General features: G+C 42.2%; 1 protein-coding gene across 3 annotated transcripts in view; it reads left to right on the top strand.

Moving 5' to 3' along the window:
- LOC115232395 overlaps positions 1–10,196 on the top strand; it is a 137,693-nt gene extending 127,497 nt beyond the window's left edge. For 2 of the 3 annotated variants that reach the window (XM_029802252.2, XM_036511425.1), the window contains one exon: positions 9,930–10,195. In XM_029802252.2, the coding sequence (XP_029658112.1) occupies positions 9,930–9,973 (44 nt within the window). In that variant the 3' untranslated portion in view covers positions 9,974–10,195. Of the gene's footprint in view, positions 1–9,929 lie in introns of all 3 variants that reach the window. The other variant, XM_029802253.2, reaches the window with a different exon arrangement.
- Positions 10,197–18,984: the final 8,788 nt, after the last annotated feature.

Below are 18,984 nucleotides of genomic sequence, written 5' to 3'. Positions count from 1 at the left end.
CTCGGTGTATGTGTATATGTATGTCTGCATGTGTGTGTGTATGTATGTGTGTGTGTGTAAGTATGTGTAAAAAATTACATTGAATCGGCCATACATACATACATACATACACATACACAGATACATACACACATACATTCAGGCATATACACATACACCGAGTAAAAAATTTCAGTTATCTCTCTCTTTCACACATTTGAAACAAACTTAGTGAGTGATATATCCTCGTGCACTTTTGGGGTGCACAAAGCAATCACTCACTAGCCGTTGCTTTAATAATCCAGAATCTCTGCTAGTCAGAAACAACAAGACGCAGACGTGAAATATATATATATAACTACTTTATTCTCTTTCTTGTTAACAATAACAATAAGTGTGTTATCTGATGTCCTTGATTCTGTGCGCGCAAGGCTGAAAGTTAATAGATTGTAATATTTACAATCTTCAGCCCAAAAACAGAAAGGGGTCAAGATGGCGTCCTGAGGAAGAAGATGATTTGGTCGGCAACAATTTGGTAAGGACTGCTAGAAGCTAGTTCCAACGGAGAGAAAATATATCGCGTGACGTTGCCTTCAATCGCTGGGTCCCAAGTCCTCGATGACTGCTGCCAGTGGTCAAACGTTCTACGACCTCCTTGCCTCGCTAACTACCGCGATAGGCAAGCGGGTCGTGCTTCCGGTGGTTCGCGCATGCGCAAGAGGGCCCTTCCTTTCTCTGCCTTGGTAAAGGCACCAACACGCGCGAAATACAAATGGACAGTGCGCGAGCGCGCGCCGTTGTAGGATCACTACAGGCTCCCCTCCAGTGCGTACGCACGAAAGGAAACTTATTGTAGTGACTGCAAAACTCAAGGTGGACACCAGATAACCAAATAGCACACAATAATATAATGGCAAAATTTATAACATACACAAGAAATTTACTAAAGAAAAAAGAGAAAAAATACTCAATGAGCAAAAATCAAGAGTGCATGCATGAAAGTGTATACGTCACAAAGTAGAAACCCTTCCGCTGAAAGGAGCGGAAGGAAAGCAAAACTCACAGTTAATGAACCTAAACGAAATTAAATCCAACTTCTCTAAAGGTGGTTGATCCTGCGAAATAGCAGTTAAATCAATTGCTGCAGGAGAGGAAATGGAATTGGCAGAAGCTCGCTAGTAACACAAAAGGCAAAAGGTGCAAACACGCTGGTGTGATGAGCGACACAGATAATTTTCTGTTAATTACGTGACCAAACAGTGGTCTAACAGGGAAAAATAATTACGCCTATAAATCGGCGCAGCGCATTTGAACATCCGACGTCTATGAGTCGGGAAAAGAATTAGGCTAACGCAAACGTGTTGCAAAAAACAAGGCAATACACGTGCGAAGCAAAAGGCGCATGAAATGCAATAAGGGCTTGCCAGACCGAAAAAAACAGCAAGAATAAGCCAGTGGTTGAGCGATTATATGCCTCGTTCGCACAGGAACAAAAGTATGACATGCTGGCGCGTTATAATGGACAAACAACCCTCTCTATGTATACGTGACCGACCTAGGGTCTATAGAAATGAGGGGTGTCCACAAAAGGCAAATTTAGCATGGAACAAACAAGCGAGAAAAGCATGTGTGACGTATGTATGTGAGAGAGAGCATTTATGTGTGTGTACGTGTGTGTGACAGAAATACATACAAGGTGAATGCGAGCAAAATATAAAAATATACAGCGCATAGAAAAAATGTCTCTCGGGCTATTCCAGACAATGGAATTAGTTTACCAGTCTATAATAGCCTGATGCACAATAGCAGTTCGTTCTGTAACAGAAATGTTGAAATCACAAAATGCAGATGCCGATTGAACACATATCGTGTCGCGGTTGTGGCTTCAATGCTGTGACAGGTTAACTGGAACAGAAGAAATCTCGCAGATAGTGCTGGGCTGTGAATTCTTGGTGTGCTAATGCACAAACGGCAAGTGGACCAAACTTCCGCGAGTTGCTATGTACATCTTGGTTGAGGTCGACGGTGTTGAAAGGCGACGTTGGTGGTGGAAGGCGACTGTAGTGGACTTGGGACAACATCGTTCTTAGTGATGATGGCGACGAAGATAGCGACGACGTGAAGTAGACAGACGACGATGATGATGACGAAGGTGGAGAAAAGGCATCGAATATATGATGGCGTCCCTCATCATGGCTGTAGAAGAAGGAAAGGGCTCCTTCTACAACTGTTTGTGGTGGCCGGAAACAAATCGTCGAAAGATGATGCGTAGAGTTAAATCGTGTTCCGACCTCGCAGAAAAACTGGATTTCTTTGTTGATAAGTGATCTCTGGTTTTAGACCAGAATCACGTCGGGAGTCACCACTGAAAACGAACTTAGCGTGTGAGGTGAATATCCTCGTGCACTTTTGGGGTGCACAAAGCAATCACTCACTAGCCGTTGCTTTAATAATCCAGAATCTCTGCTAGTCAGAAACAACAAGACGCAGACGTGAAATATATATATATAACTACTTTATTCTCTTTCTTGTTAACAATAACAATAAGTGTGTTATCTGATGTCCTTGATTCTGGGCGCGCAAGGCTGAAAGTTAATAGATTGTAATATTTACAATCTTCAGCCCAAAAACAGAAAGGGGTCAAGATGGCGTCCTGAGGAAGAAGATGATTTGGTCGGCAACAATTTGGTAAGGACTGCTAGAAGCTAGTTCCAACGGAGAGAAAATATATCGCGTGACGTTGCCTTCAATCGCTGGGTCCCAAGTCCTCGATGACTGCTGCCAGTGGTCAAACGTTCTACGACCTCCTTGCCTCGCTAACTACCACGATAGGCAAGCGGGTCGTGCTTCCGGTGGTTCGCGCATGCGCGAGAGGGCCCTTCCCTTCTCTGCCTTCGTAAAGGCACCAACACGCGCGAAATACAAATGGACAGTGCGCGAGCGCGCGCCGTTGTAGGATCACTACACATTACTCTCTCTGTCTCTTCACACACACTAACAGAAGCACTTCACTTACACAACATACTGTCTCCCACACCCCATCAAACACACACACACACACATGTACATCAATGCTTCCCCTAGACGGTAACTTCAAAGACAAACTTTTGTTATTAGAAGGTGGCTGACTATAGCTTGTTTACATTGTTTAATACGTCACGAAATTGGTGGTCGAGACGGAGTAAATAAAATAAAGCCGAATGACGGAATATCATTGGTTAAAATTCTAATTATTAAACAACGTTAACCTTAGAAGTTACAATTCCGTTTTCATTCTGGTTTACAATTAAGTTTACTTTTGACACATTCTACCAGTATACGAAGTTTCAAATTGTTTGGTTCAGTAGGAAAAATTTGAAAAAACTGGCTTCAGAATAGAAAAGATCCCATGACTGTTACTTTGTTGAAGGTTGTATACATATTCACATATATGTTTGTATAGACGCACACACATATATATATATGTCTGGGTGTGTGTTTGTTCCTCTCATCACCGTCTAACTGTGAATGGATACAACGCCTAAGTGCAACTGTACGCATCAAACAACGTACGCTCATACTGTTATATATAACTGTACATACGCATTGCAACCTGTATGTAAAGACTACAAGTAAACGAGAGAGAGAGAGAGAGAGGGATGGTTATAGAATAGTCCTTCTGAATGGGATCTGGATGTTACTCCATTCGGACTTTCGGTTGAGAGTAGGTTTGTATTCTTGTATACAAACAGCTTCTGTGACCTGTCTCAACATTGCATCGGTGGGATGTGTTGATAGGATGTTCAACTTAAGTTTCCCTAAGGATCCCTTGTGGCAGTCTACTGCATGTTGGTAGAAGATGGAGTTTGGCTTCCTTTCAATGTAGTTGTCCAGGTGTTCTTTGAACCTATCATTGATGCTTCTAGAAGTCTCACCTATGTATGACTCTGGGTTAGTCGCGCAAGCTCCCTCCTGGCACTTAATCTGGTATACAGTGCCCTTGGTTTTGCAATTTACATGTGGATTTGTCGAACATACTGCACAATTACTTTGACAGGTGATTCTATCAAATGGATATGATCTGCATAATGCCGATTTGATAGTCCTACCTGTCTTTCCTACAACTTTAATTTTTAGGCCTGTAGTGCGTAGGATTTTCTTGAATGCCTTACTTAGCTCGTTCTTAGGTGTGGCGTCAACGAACATTACTCCGTGAAATCTCCTGTTATCGTACCAAGTAACGTTTCTCATCCTTTTGTTGGTGTCCCTCTCAAACCTATTCCAGAACATGTTGCGGTATAGGGGGCATATACCGTTTTCGTCGTTCCTTAGAATGCGTTCGAATCTACCTTTCGCTCTTTTGTACACCCTGACTCTATCGTCTTGTGTGTATCCGGAGCGTTGCATTCGGAATATGTAGTGCTGGATGTGTTGTTGTCGTTCTTGTGGTTGGCATAGTGGTGATACATTCCTCATTACTCTAATTAAGTCTGCCACTAGGATGTTGAGTTTGGCAGTATCCGACATAGCTGAGTCACTACGGATTACTAGTGGATTAGCCATCGGTTTCTGATAGTGTAAGTGGAGTATACAGGGTTTAATGGTTCCATTAACCATAGCATCTTCCATCCATAGCTCAGTATCTAGGACGGGTAATCGTTTACTGGGGTGTTTAGAGGGGTAGTCTATGGTAAATTTTATACTGCAGTGGATAGAGTCAGCTATGTGTTGTATAGATGTCATCACCTGTTCTTCACTTGGTAGAGGGCCCATAACTGTGTCTGTATTATATTTCACAACAAGGTTAATGTCGTCGACGTAACGAGAGTACATAGCCAAGTGGATGTTACGGTTTGCTAGGCACTGTTTAAAATGTTTGTCCCACCATACCATGAAGAGGTTTGCAACGTCACCGGCGATCCCCACTCCAATAGCACCGCCTTTCGTCTGCCTATACAGTTTGTTGTCAAATTTAAAAATATCTGTTTTTAACGTAAATCTCAGGCTGACACCGATAGCATGTGCGATGGTGGTTCTAATGTCGTGTGCACTTGAAGGTGGGTAGTCCGGCTTTGTCCATCCCTGCCAGCACTCACAGTGAGTCTTCCTGTATGCTGAGGTAATGGTAGGCGGTCTACCGCGTTTGTTACGGGTGGGACAAGCATATAGAAGGTTTTTGCGCGACAGGTATTCATTGGTACACGTCAGGGCCAGGAAGAGCCCTAGTTCATATACATCCACATTCTTAAATATCATACCACTCTCACTAACTATTTCTATACATTTATCGACAGCAAAGTCTACATCGATGGAGGGGTATAGTGATACCACATCCATGCTACCCACGATGTGGTTCTTGAGGTCACATGTGTTGTTGCATTCGCGGATCCTGCTAAGGAGGTCCTCAGTACTGTCACATACATCCGCAGATAGCTCTATTAATGGTCGTAGGAATTGTGAGAGAAAATATGATATTTTGTGGTTGCTTGCATTGTTGGCACCACAAACGGGTCGGGTGGGTGGCCCAAGTATATGATCCATGTGGCTCTTGTGATCTTTGCGAAGGCCATATAGGGGTGGGATTTCGTTGTTGGTGGTTAAGAAGTTGTTAGCTGTGCGCTTCTCCGACTGGAGAATTATACTCCACATCCCCATGTGAGCATTAATGATTTTTTCGTTCCCGATATATTCGAGTGTTGTAGTTTCTGTCATGTCTCTGATGTGTGGTTGCATGTTCGAGATGTAATTAGGTATGTTGTCAACAGACATCCTACCTGATTTGTCAGTTGGGAAACATACAATCTCTCTGTTTTTGATGCGTCTTTTTAATAGTTAAGGCCTTTCTTAATTTTGGTGTTAAGATCGTGGGTCTTATTTACTGATCGTTCTTGTATATGCCTTTGGGTGTAATTGGAGAAGGCTGATAGAAGCTTGGATTTAGTAAGTGTAAACTTCGCTTCCAAAGCAGCGTCAGTATAGGGTGGCATGCATACTCTTTTGTTCAACAAAAGAGTATGCATGCCACCCTATACTGACGCTGCATACATACATACGCACATACATACATACATACATACATACATACATACGCACATGCGTACGTATGTACATACACACATACATACATACATACATACATACGCACATACATACATACATACGCACAATAGTAAAACAAAAGTTCTGTGATATAGAGATAATTATCTGATAATAGGTTTTAGGGTATAGTTTTGGGAGTAAGGGTCGTAAATCACTTCCAGGCTTCGGCCGGGGGGGGGAGTTGAAATTTGATATTATTGTGATGAGTGGTCACTCTACATCTATCCATCGCTACAGGTTTATAGCTTTATGTTTATAGTGTGTATGTGCGTGCATATAGACACACATACATATATATATACATACATACATACATGCATACACAGGCGTATGTACGTACATGCTTACGTACATACATACACACATGTATGCATACATACACACATACATACGTACATATATATGATGAACTAACTGTTACTTTCTCAGATGCAGCACGGATTTTTGTCAGTGAACAGGTCGTGGATTTTAGCGACGAAAATATTTTGACAAATTAAACTTAAATGTTGAAGTGAATTGAACGGCTTTTGTGTGTTTCTTAAATGGCTTATAAACACCCTCCACGCTGCAATTGTATATATATATATATATATATATATATATATATATATATATATATATATATATATATATATATATATATATATATAAATATATATATGTATAAGTAAATATATATATGTACATATAAATGACTAGAGACCGAGACCTATGGAAGTATGCTGTGCGTGAGAAGACCCGGCAAGACTAGTGAAGCCATAATCCGTGGCCCCTACCTGAGACGTAGTCAGTCCACCTGTGTATACCTTCCTTCTTGTGACACTTGTGAAGACCTGTTGAGGCAAGTGAGAATCGAATCAAATCAAATCAAATCTAACCAAATCAAAATAGATGAACATCAATGGAATTTGTATCCTTGTGGTACCAGTGCCGGTGGCACATAAGAAAACCATCCGAACGTGATCGTAGCCAGTACCGCAACGACTGGCCTCCGTGCTGAAGGCACGTAACAAACACCATCCGAGCGTGGCCGTCCGCCAGCCCCGTCTGGCACCTGTGTCGGTGACACATAAGAAAACACCATCCGAGCATGGCCGTCAGCCAGCCTCGTCTGGCACCTGTGTCGGTGGCACATAAAAAACACCATCCGAGCGTGGCCGTCTGCCAGCCTCGTCTGGCACCTGTGTCGGTGGCACATAAAATCACCCACTACACTCTCGGAGTGGTTGGCGTTAGGAAGGGCATCCAGCTGTAGAAACACTGCCAGATCTGACTGGCCTGGTGCAGCCTTCGGGCTTGCCAGACCCCAGTTGAACCGTCCAACCCATGCTAGCATGGAAAGCGGACGTTAAACGATGATGATGATGATGATGATGATATATAAATGAGTGTATATATACACACATATATATATGTATATATATATGCATATGTATGTATGTATGTAGATAGATAGATAGATAGATAGATAGATAGATAGATAGATAGATAGATAGATAGACAGACAGACAGAGAGGTAGATTGATGGATAGATAGGTAGATTAGAGTTATATCATGGGCAAGATTTGTTTTGACTGTTATTTCTAGCAATGCTGGTGTAAGCTAGAACCCTTACTCAGTTTAGTGGCATCTATAGTTCTGCCTTCCACTTCTAAATTGCGGATAAGCCACCTTATAAATTTATTATTTTCAAATTTACCATTCATGAAAGCAGAGTGAGATTACTACTGTAAACCTTTTAAACAGACAGGGGAAGCCAGCTTAAGACTAGAGCAACGGGTAAGAGCCACTGACGAGCCTGAATCAGATGCGAAATCACTGATAATCTCTCTATGTCTCGGATGCTGTAGTGTGCATGCCTCCCTTATCTGTCATAAGATAAGTGCTTTATCGTAGCTAAGAGATGTTTTGGCTGTTATTTCTAGCAATGCATAATTGGATGTGAACATTTCAGGGAATTAATTGACAACTTGTTAGGTTGTTTCTGATAACTTTATCCAAAAGAGTTGAAAGTATAGACATTGTTTTGTTTGTAACAAAAGATAATCGCACATCTGCTAATCTTTGAAAAGTGAAGGACTGATTTAGAATAACTAGCGAAACCAATGAAAATTTCATGGGGTTACCTCCTGGGGGTTATTTCTGAAAACTGTGTTTTGTCTGTATCAAATGACAGTCTCTCATCTTATCATTGAAATGTGAAGGAAATTGGAATACGGTGACTAGTTAAATCTCATTATATATACATTTTATATACTTTATGCACGATTTTATTGAATAAATACACAGAACTCTCCCTCTTTCTCTCTCACTCTTCGCTTTACCCTCTTTTTCTCGGTGCGTTTTTCTTTTACTCTTAGCTTTTAGCTTTTAATGTATGGCTGTGAATGCGGAACCTTACACCGCCATCATGTGAAGAAATGGGAGGCATTTCACATCAATTGTCCCCAACGAATTTTCTGCATTTCTTATAAAGATAAGGTCCCACGCACAGAAAGTCCCCAGCAATGACAAATCTTCAGTGTTGAAGCCATCATCCACCGCCGTTTTCAAAGATGGGTCGGTCAGGTGTTCAGGATACTTCACAATCGTTTAGCGAAAATGGCCTCCTTCAGAGCACTATCAATTGGTGTTCGGCCGTACAGGGGACCCCAGAAAATGTTCAGGGTCCGTCTTAAGCATCTTCACAACTCCTGCAACATTCAGCCGGCACAATGTGAACACATTGTTCTGAACCGGCAAACTTGGTGCACCTTCTGTGACAAAAGAGCCGCACTCTTTTGAACTAATCCAGCGTAAGAAACTTGATGAAAAGTGACGTCATCTCAGACTCACCACCAATATAATGGACAACTTCCTTTGTCATCTCTGTTCAAGGACATCCCATTCCAGGATCGGACTGTTTTACACATCTATCAACTCACAAAATGGAGGATAATACTCGTAGAGGACACCGGCGACAGTTATAAACATGTAAACCACTTCTCTACGTCTGTTGTTATGTGGCACTATCACTAGTGATTTCTCCCTGGCACCAGTGATTTTTACGTGGCACCAGCACCTGAGGTTTTCCCATATCAAAATCACCGACACTAATGCTTTTTACGTAGCACTTTTGTTTTAGGATCTCAATTCTCTTAATGACTGTGGGTCTTCTTGAGTAAAAATGTATCCTATATTTCGTTTCTCTGTCACATCTGTAATGATCCACCTTTTTAGATCGACCTTCAATACTTCATCCAATGCCTTCTTTGGTCTCCCTTCCGCAAATTCCCTCTACTTTATACGATCGGCACTTCTTTAAGCCAGTGCCCTCATCCATCCACACAGCATTACTAAACCTGCACAATCTTCTCCATTGCACACTTCATATAATTCCCCTTATGCCCGGTAATTCTCTCCTATATTTGAGATCAAACTTCACTTCCACGTTCCACATCTTCCTGGGTCTCCCGCTTCAGCAATTTACCTCCATTTTAAGTGATCAACACTTGTTTATGCAACTGTCTCATCCATCTGCATCGCATGTCCAAACCAGCGAAGTCGTCTCTTTTGCACGCTGCATAAAATTCATCTTCTACTCAACTTCTCTCTCAATGCATCGGTGCTCTGTCGCACTAATATTGCATGATGTGCAACTGACATTGCACATCCAGCAGAGCATAGAAGCTTTTTCCTCTTCTGCAGCCTTTGCATTGAATCTTCTGTCATGTCCTTCGTTCGACTCAGTGTTTTCTGAACAGCCCTCAATATTTCATCCCATGTCCTCCTCGGACTCCTTCTTTCACAACTTGTCTCAGTTATAATATAATTAATTAACTTTTGGAGGAAACGAATATTCACCATGTATATATATTTTCTTTTAATTTCAGGACCTTTCCACGGCACATGTTCCATGATTATTGCCATACATTAGGGGTTTCCGGAAGACGCTACTGAAATATTGTATCAAATATGTTTCTTCTGATCATTCCAGCTTTATGAAATTTCTTCTAACTATTTCGGAAGTACATTTTCGAAAATTATCTTTATAAAACAATTTATAATCTTTCAAATTTATAAAAATGTCTTCCAAAAAATTGATGTAATAAAGTTTAGTAAGGAGCTCAAATTCAATCCCTTCTCCCCAATTTAAAATTTTGAATTTTTCACCCATTTATGTATTTGTGTGTCTATTTATTTATCCCTATCCGTTTATTCATAAAATATATTTGCCAACTAAATGTGGCGGTCCTATACAGGACAGTGATACTGTTGCTTTTAGCCCCAGGAAGACATTTGTATCAAAAAGATGGTCGTAATGAGCATTTGACGATAAACATGTGGCAACAATTGTCCTCGTATATAATGCACAATAATTCATGTTACACTTGTTACAGCCACTGGATATGAGTGTTGTATCTTCATTAGTACAACAGTGTTAGTTAAGATATATGCAAATACACATATATAATTCATATATAATTCTTATATTAGCAAATACATATATAATTCTTGTCACCACCAACGGTGGTGGGTACCGTATACCGGCATTAGTACAAAGCGATGTTAATACAAATGCAGGTAAATAAGGTAGGTAAACGGATAAAATATGGGTAGTTAATTTCTTAAGTTAGGTAGACAAAAGAGGATGAAGGATAGGTTATTCGTTAAATGCGATAGAATACGGGTAGATAATTCGTTAATTTAGGTACACAAATAAGATATGCGTCACTAATTCGTTAAGTTACATAGAAAAGATGGTTATGGGTAGAGAATGCATTAATTTAGGTAGACAAATAGCAAAAGGGTAGTTAATTTATTATCTATTGTTAGTGACTAATTAACTAAGCAATGAGAACCAAGAATGGCGTGGTCACGATTACTTTTATTTTGTTGGAGACGGAGAAGGAAGCAACCATGGATGTGTATGACTTTCAGCAATGTGGATGTCACGACTGGGAGAGGAGGAGGGCGAGGGAGGGTTGCTGTGAGATATTCCGGTACAAAGGAGAGATTTCTAGTAAACGTGGTCAGAGTCAGTGTGGTAACGAGGGGTGGATTCGGATAAGTAAGCATCGTTCCACGTGAAGAAGTTACGGAACAAATATATATCAATTTAAATTTGTATTTAAATGGCATTATTGAGGAGATTCCCAGCATTAATGGACATGTTGACACACGCATATATATATATATATATATATATATATATATATATATATATATATATATATATATATACATATACATATATATATATATATATATATATATATATATATATATATATATATATATATATATATACATATACATATATATACATATATATAACATATATATAATAATACACACACACACACACACATCCACACACACAGAGTAGGATATTAGACTAAATCAGTTGAATATCAGACAACAGACTCAGTAGTTATCGGTTTGTATTCTGTCATTTGTAACCTCAACACAGGAGAGTCTCTCTTTTTCAAATATGAACTTTATGAAATTTTACTCATCATACATTGAAGGACAAATCTTTCAATTTACAATTTAATATAGTGGAGCATTTAGTATATGTGTGTATATATATTACCTATTATATACATTATATTATTTTTGTAATTCACTTAATCTTAACTTTTTAATTGTCATTTTAATTTTAACTTTTCTATGATATGCAATTTTCGGATCTTTTCATTATCGTGGCCAGTTTTTTCAAATTTTTCCTTCGTATACTGGTAGAATGTGTCAAAAGTAAACTTAATTGTAAACCAGAATGAAAACGGAATTGTAACTTCTAAGTTTAACATTGTTTAATAATTAGAATTTTCACCAATAGTATTCGGTCTTTCGGTTTGATATTATTTACTCCGTCTCAATAGACGAGACCACCAATTTGGTGACGTACTAAACATACATGGTATGTGAAATGTAAACACAACTGAAATTTTTTCGCTGAGAAATGGGTAGATAAAGTAATTGAGGTAATCAGAGTAAGTGACAGAATACTTAAGATTAGATTAGTGCTTCATCATAGTTTAGCAACCATTATATCAGCCTATGCTCCTCAGTCGGGGCTACCCGATGGACAGAAAGACCGATTCTATGACACTCTACTGCAGACTACCTCATTGACGAACGACAGAGACCTTATCTTTGTGGCTGGTGACTTCAATGGTCACGTCGGACGACATGCTGTGGGCTTCCATGGCGTACATGGAGGCTATGGCTATGGCTCCCGCAACGAGGAGGGAACCAGGCTGCTGGAGTTCTGCGATGCAAATAATCTTATGATTTGCAACACTAACTTCAGGAAACCTACCAGCCACCTAGTCACTTACCAATCGGGCCAACATACCAGCCAAATTGACTACATCCTTACAAGGCAAAGGGAGAGATGGCTGCTTATAAATGCCAAAACCTTCCCAGGTGAAGAATGTACCCCACAACATAGACTGGTAGTTAGTGACTTTAGGATCAGGACTAGGAGGACAACCAGAAGACGACAAATATGGAGAAGAAGGATCTGGAAGCTTAAGATCCTGCAAATGGACAGAGATTTAGGGACATATTACTTGAAGCCTCTGACGAAGTAGAAGGGGATAGAGCATCACAGGGGGTAGAAGACAGCTGGACGTTTCTAAGGGACAACCTGCTGAGAGCCACTGACTAGATCTGTGGCTGGTGCAAAGTCCCCCTTAAGACCTAGAATAACGTGGTGTGGAACAATATTGTAGACAAGGCTATTAGAGAAAAGAGACAGGCTTGGAAGGTCTGGAAAAATGGGGGTAGCAGGGAATTGTATCAGACTGCCAAAAGAGAAGCTAGGAGACAGGTTTATTTAGCCAGAGGGGAAGCAGATAAGAAAAAATTTGCCAATGTTCTGCGCCGTGAGGACCAAAGACTGGAGGTGTTCGTGTTGCAAGACAGTGTGTGAGAGAGAATCGTGATGTGGTAGGAGAGAAGTGTGTTCGCATGGAAGATGGTTCACTTGCGCTAAATGAGGATGCAAAGAGAGAGGTTTGGAGATGCCACTATGAAAGGTTGCTGAATGAAGAAAATGAATGGGATAAAGAGAGTCTGCCGATGTTGACCCAACAGAGGGACCAGCTATCCGAGTTGATAGTTCTGTGGTAGCTAAGGCAATTAGAAGCATGAAGACAGGGAAAGCCCCAGGCCCATCAGGAATCACTGCAGAGATGCTCAAAATGTCTGGTAGTGTCGGCTATAGCCTAGTCACCCATATAGTTAATCAGGTGATACACAAAGGGGTCATACCCAATGACTGGTGTAGCAGTATAATAGTCAACTGCTACAAAGGTAAAGGTGATGCCCTAGATACAAATAACTACAGAGGTATCAAGCTGTTGGACCAGGTGATGAAGGTTACGGAGAGGGTCATAGCCCAACTAATTAGAGAGAGAGTTAGTTTAGATGAGATGCAGTTTGGGTTTGTGCCAGGGAAAAGTACTACTGATGCTATATTCCTGGTAAGGCAGCTGCAGGAGAAATACCTAGCCAAGATAAGCCCCTGTACCTGGCTTTTGTTGACATGGAGAAAGACTTCGACAGGGTCCCCCGATCCCTTATCTGGTGGCAATGAGAAAACTAGGGATAGATGAATGGTTAGTGAGAGCTGTGCGGGCCATGTATAGGGACACCGCTAGTAGGGTGAGGGTTGGAAATGAGTACAGTGAAGAATTCCGGGTAGAGGTAGGGGTCCACCAAGGCTCAGTACTCAGCCCCCTCCTATTTATCTTAGTCCTCCAGGCAATAACGGAGGAATTCAAGACAGGATGCCCTTGGAGCTCCTCTATGCTGATGACCTTGCTCTAATTGCTGAGTCGCTATCAGAACTGGAGGAGAAGTTTCAGGTGTGGAAACAAGGATTAGAATCGAAGGGCCTCAGAGTCAATCTAGCTAAAACCAAAGTCGTAATCAGTAGAAAGGTAGACAAATCACAAACACCTTCAGGTAGATGGCCCTGCTCGATCTGTAGAAAAGGTTAGGTAGAAACTCTATAAGATGCACCAAGTGTAAGCTATGGACACATAAGATGAGCAGCAGCAATGTCAAAGGAAGGCTAACTAGGAAGATGGTTTTTGTATGTGGCAGATGCTCAGAACAATAAACACTGAAAATGCTCTGAGACCAACTTCCGTCACTTTCTTTCCAGGAGAAAAACTAGAAATAGTTGATAGTTTCCGTTACCTAGGTGACCAAGTCAGCAGCGGGGGCGGGTGTGCTGAAAGTGTAACTGCTAGAGTAAGAATAGCTTGGGCAAAGTTCAGAGAGCTCTTCCCTCTTGCTGGTGACAAAGGCCCCTCGCACAGAGTGAAAGGCAGACTGTATGATGCGTGTGTAACGAACAGCCATGCTACATGGCATTGAAACATGGGCCGTGACTGCTGAGGATATGGCGTAAGGCTCGCTAGAAATGAAGCCCAGTATGCTCCGATGGATGTGTAATGCCGGTACTTCACACTCGGCAGAGAGTGTAAGTACCTTGAGAGAAAAGCGGACCTAAGAAGCATCAGTTGTGGTGTGCAAGAGAGACGTTTTGCGGCTGGTATGGTGTGAAAACACTGTGGCGAGAAGATGGATGAAGATAGTTTTTGAAAAAGTGCCACTCCCTAGTGGGTTGCAAAGGGAAACCGTGGAAGAGGCAGACCCCGGAAACCTGGGACGAGTGGTGAAGCAACGACGCTGTCGAAATTTAGGTTCTCACTGAGGAAATGACATAGAGACCGATACCTTCTGGAATTGCAGATGCTGTGCGCGAGAAGACCCGGCAGTACAATGAGTCCCACACCCTTGGCCTTCTACATGGGAGGAGCCAGCACTACGTATGCCTACCTTCCCTTCTTGGGACACAAAACTCTACTTGTGAAGACGTGTTGAGGCAAGTGAGGATCAGAATCGAAACCGATCAATGGAAATTGCGGATGTGCTACCAGTGCGGTGGCATGTCGAAACTCTGCTTGTGAAGACCCATTGAGGCAAGTGAGGATCAGAATCGAAATCGATCAATGGAAATCGATCAATGGAAATTGCAGATGTGTTACCAGTGCCGGTGGCATGTAAGAGAACTTTCCGTTTCGCGACCGTTGCCAGCACCGCCCCGTTTCGTGTCCGTTGCCAGCCTCGCCTGGCCCTCGTGCCGGTGGCACATAAAAAGCACCATCCGTTCGTGGCCGTTTGCCAGCTCTGTCTGGCACCAGTGCGGGTGGCACGTAAAAAGCACCCACTACACTCACGGAGTGGTTGGCGTTAGGAAGGGCATCCAGCCGTAGAAACACTGCCAGATTTGACTGGGCCTGATGAAGCCTTCTGGCTTCACAGACCCCAGTAGAACCGTCCAACCCATGCTAGCATGGAAAACGGACGCTAAATGATGATGATGATGATGATGATTATTAACTAACTTATATATTAAACTTATATATTATATAACTAACTTAGTTTTTGTAAATTTTCGTATATTTTTTGTGATTTTTATTCCTTACTTTATTCGTGTAACTTTTATTTCTGTAACTTTTTATCTTTGGCAATCTTTCGTTTGTAGTATGAAATTTTTTACTCGGTGTATGTGTATATGTATGTATGTGTGTGTGTGTATGTATCTATGTATGTGTGTGTGTGTATGTATGTGTGTGTATGTATGTGTGTGTATGTATGTGTGTGTGTGTATGTATGTATGGCCGATTCAGTGTTTACATTATTTCGAGTTAAAACGAAATTTTTACTTGGTGTATGTGTATATGTATGTATGTGTGTGTGTGTGTATGTATCTATGTATGTGTGTATGTATGTGTGTGTATGTATGTATGTATGGCCGATTCAGTGTTTACTTTATTTCGAGTTAAAACGAAAGATTACCTTTGCTATGTAGAAAATAATGAGGTTGACTCAATGGAATAATGACAGTGGTTGAAGATATAAACAAAATTTTTTTTGGTAATCTTTCGTTTTAACTTGAAATAAAGTAAACACAGAATCGGCCATACATACATACACACACACACATACACACACACATACACACACACACATACATACACACACATACACACACACATACATACACACACAACATACATACATACATACACACACATACATGCATACATACATGCATACATACATACATACATACATACATACATACATATACACATATACATAGCCAAAGATATAGCAGAAAAAAGTTGGCCAATATCCAGCGACGTGAGGACCAAAGAACTGAGGTATTTCGTATTGCTAGACAGTGTGTGAGAGAAAATAGTGATGTTACAGGAGAGAAATGTGTCCGCATGGATGATGGGGCACTTGCTTTTAATGTTGGTGAAAAGAAAGAGGCTTGGAGAAGCCATTATGAAAGACTGCTGAATGTGGAGAATGAATGGGAGGAGGAGAGCCTGCCAAATGTTGACCCAGTAGAGGGACCAGCTATCCAAATAGACAGCTCCATTGTAGTTAAGGCAATTAAGGATATGAAACCAGATAAAGCCCCCGGCCCATCAGGTATCACTGCTGAGATGCTTAAAACAGCTGGTTATGCGGGCTATGGCCTAGTCACCCGTATTGTTAACCAGGTAGTTCATAATGGAGTCATACCCAATGACTGGCGTAGCAGCACCATAGTCAACTGCTACAAGGGTAAGGGTGATGCTCTAGATAGAAATAACTACAGGGGTATTAAACTGTTGGATCAGGTGATGAAGGCCACAGAGAGGGTCATAACCCATCTCATTAGGGAGAGAATTTGCTTAGATGAGATGCAGTTCGGTTTTGTGCCGGGTAGAAGCACCACTGATGCTATATTCCTGGTCCGACAACTGCAGGAGAAGTACCTAGCTAAAGATAAACCCCTCTACATAGCTTTTGTGGACTTGGAGAAAGCCTTTGACAGGGTTCCCCGATCCCTTATCTGGTGGTCGATGCGGAAACTGTTGATTGACGAATGGCTAATAAGGGCTGTACAGGCTCTATACAGAGAGGCTGTCAGCAAGGTTAGGATTGGCAACGAATATAGTGAAGAATTCCGGGTAGAAGTAGGTGTACACCAGGGCTCAGCCCTCAGTCCCCTTTTATTCATCATAGTCCTCCAGGCAATAACAGAGGAATTCAAAACAGGTTGCCCCTGGGAGCTCCTCTATGCTGATGACCTGGCCCTCATAGCAGAATCACTACCGGAACTAAAAAAGAAATTTCGAGTGCGGAAACAAGGGTTAGAATCAAAGAGCCTTAGAGTAAATGTAGCGAAGACCAAAGTTATAGTATGCAGAAAGGCGAACTCAGCACACACCCCATCGGGCAGGTGGCCCTGCTCGAGCTGTAGGAAAGGTGTAGGTAGAAACTCCATAAGATACACCCAATGTAAGCTATGGACGCACAAGAGGTGCAGCAACATTAAAGGGAAATTAACAGATAAGATAGCTTTCATGTGCGGCAGATGCACAGGGACAATAGACACCACAGACACTCAGAAAACAGATTCCATCACACTCCAGGGAGAGAAACTAGAAGTAGTTGATAGTTTCCGCTACCTGGGTGACCAAGTTAGTAGTGGGGGTGGATGCTCAGAGAGTGTCACCACTAGAACACGAATAGCCTGGGCAAAGTTTAGAAAGCTCCTACCCCTACTGGCGACAAAGGGTCTCTCACTCAGAGTGAAAGGTAGATTATATGATGCATGTGTGCGAACTGCCATGCTTCACGGCAGTGAAACATGGGCCGTGACTGCAGAGGACATGCGTAGACTTGAAAGAAATGAAGCTAGCATGATCCGCTGGATGTGTAATGTCAGTGTGAATGCACGACAGAGTGTAAGCACCCTGAGAGAAATGCTAGGCATAAGAAGCATCAGATGCGGTGTGCAAGAGCGACGCTTGCGATGGTATGGTCATGTACTGCGGATGGACGAGGAGAGATGTGTGAAGAAGTGCCACTCCCGAACAGTTGAAGGAATCAGGGGGAGAGGTAGACCCAGGAAGACATGGGATGAGGTAGGCAAGCATGACCTCAGAGCGTTGGGCCTCACTGAGGCAATGGCGAAGGACTGAGATCTCTGGAGATGTGCTGTGACTACTAAGACCCGAGATGCTTCCGGCACCAGTTCCGCATACCCCCTGCCCATTCAAAGTACCTTGGATCCCGGAACATTTCGCTGTGCTTGAGGAGACCTGTTGAGTCAAGTGCATGTACATGAACATCAAACCAAATATCAATGGAAACAGTAATTGTGATACCTGTGCCGGTGACACATAAAAAGCACCATCCAACGTGGCCGATGCCAGCACCGCCTCGACTGGCTTCTGTGCACCAACCGATCGTGGCCGATGCCAGACCCCTCTGGCACCAGTGGCCGTTGCCAGTGCCGCGTCGACTGGCTTCTGTGCCGGTGGCACATAAAAAAGCACCATCCGAACGTGACCCAATTCAGAGGAATTCAAAACAGGTTGCCCCTGGCTTCTGTGCCGGTGGCACATAAAAAGCACCAACCGAACGTGGCTGATGCCAGCACCGCCTCGACTGGCTTCTGTGCTGGTGGCACATAAAAAGCACCAACCGATCGTGGCTGATGCCAGACCCCTCTGGCACCTGTGCCACTGGCACATAAAAAGTACCCACTACACTCACGGAGTGGTTGGCATTATGAAGGGCATCCAGCTGTAGAAACACTGCCCGATCAGACTGGAGCCTGGTGCAGCCTTCTGGCTTCCCAGATCCCGGTTGAACCGTCCAACCCATGCTAGCATGGAAAACGGACTTTAAACGATGATGATGATGATGATGATGATACACCGAGTAAAAAATTTCAGTTATCTCTCTCTTTCACACATTATTCTCTCTGTCTCTTCACACACACTAACAGGGCTTGATGATTGGGGTGGCATCTTGAGAGGGGTTCCAGGGAAACAAGGTGTGGTTTAGGAACCCGAG

This window comes from Octopus sinensis, linkage group LG2, assembly GCF_006345805.1.
Source record: "Octopus sinensis linkage group LG2, ASM634580v1, whole genome shotgun sequence".
In the NCBI taxonomy this organism is placed as follows: domain Eukaryota; kingdom Metazoa; phylum Mollusca; class Cephalopoda; order Octopoda; family Octopodidae; genus Octopus; species Octopus sinensis.
The sequence above is the reverse complement of the archived record's forward strand: the minus strand, read 5'-3'. Positions and strand labels throughout refer to the sequence as shown.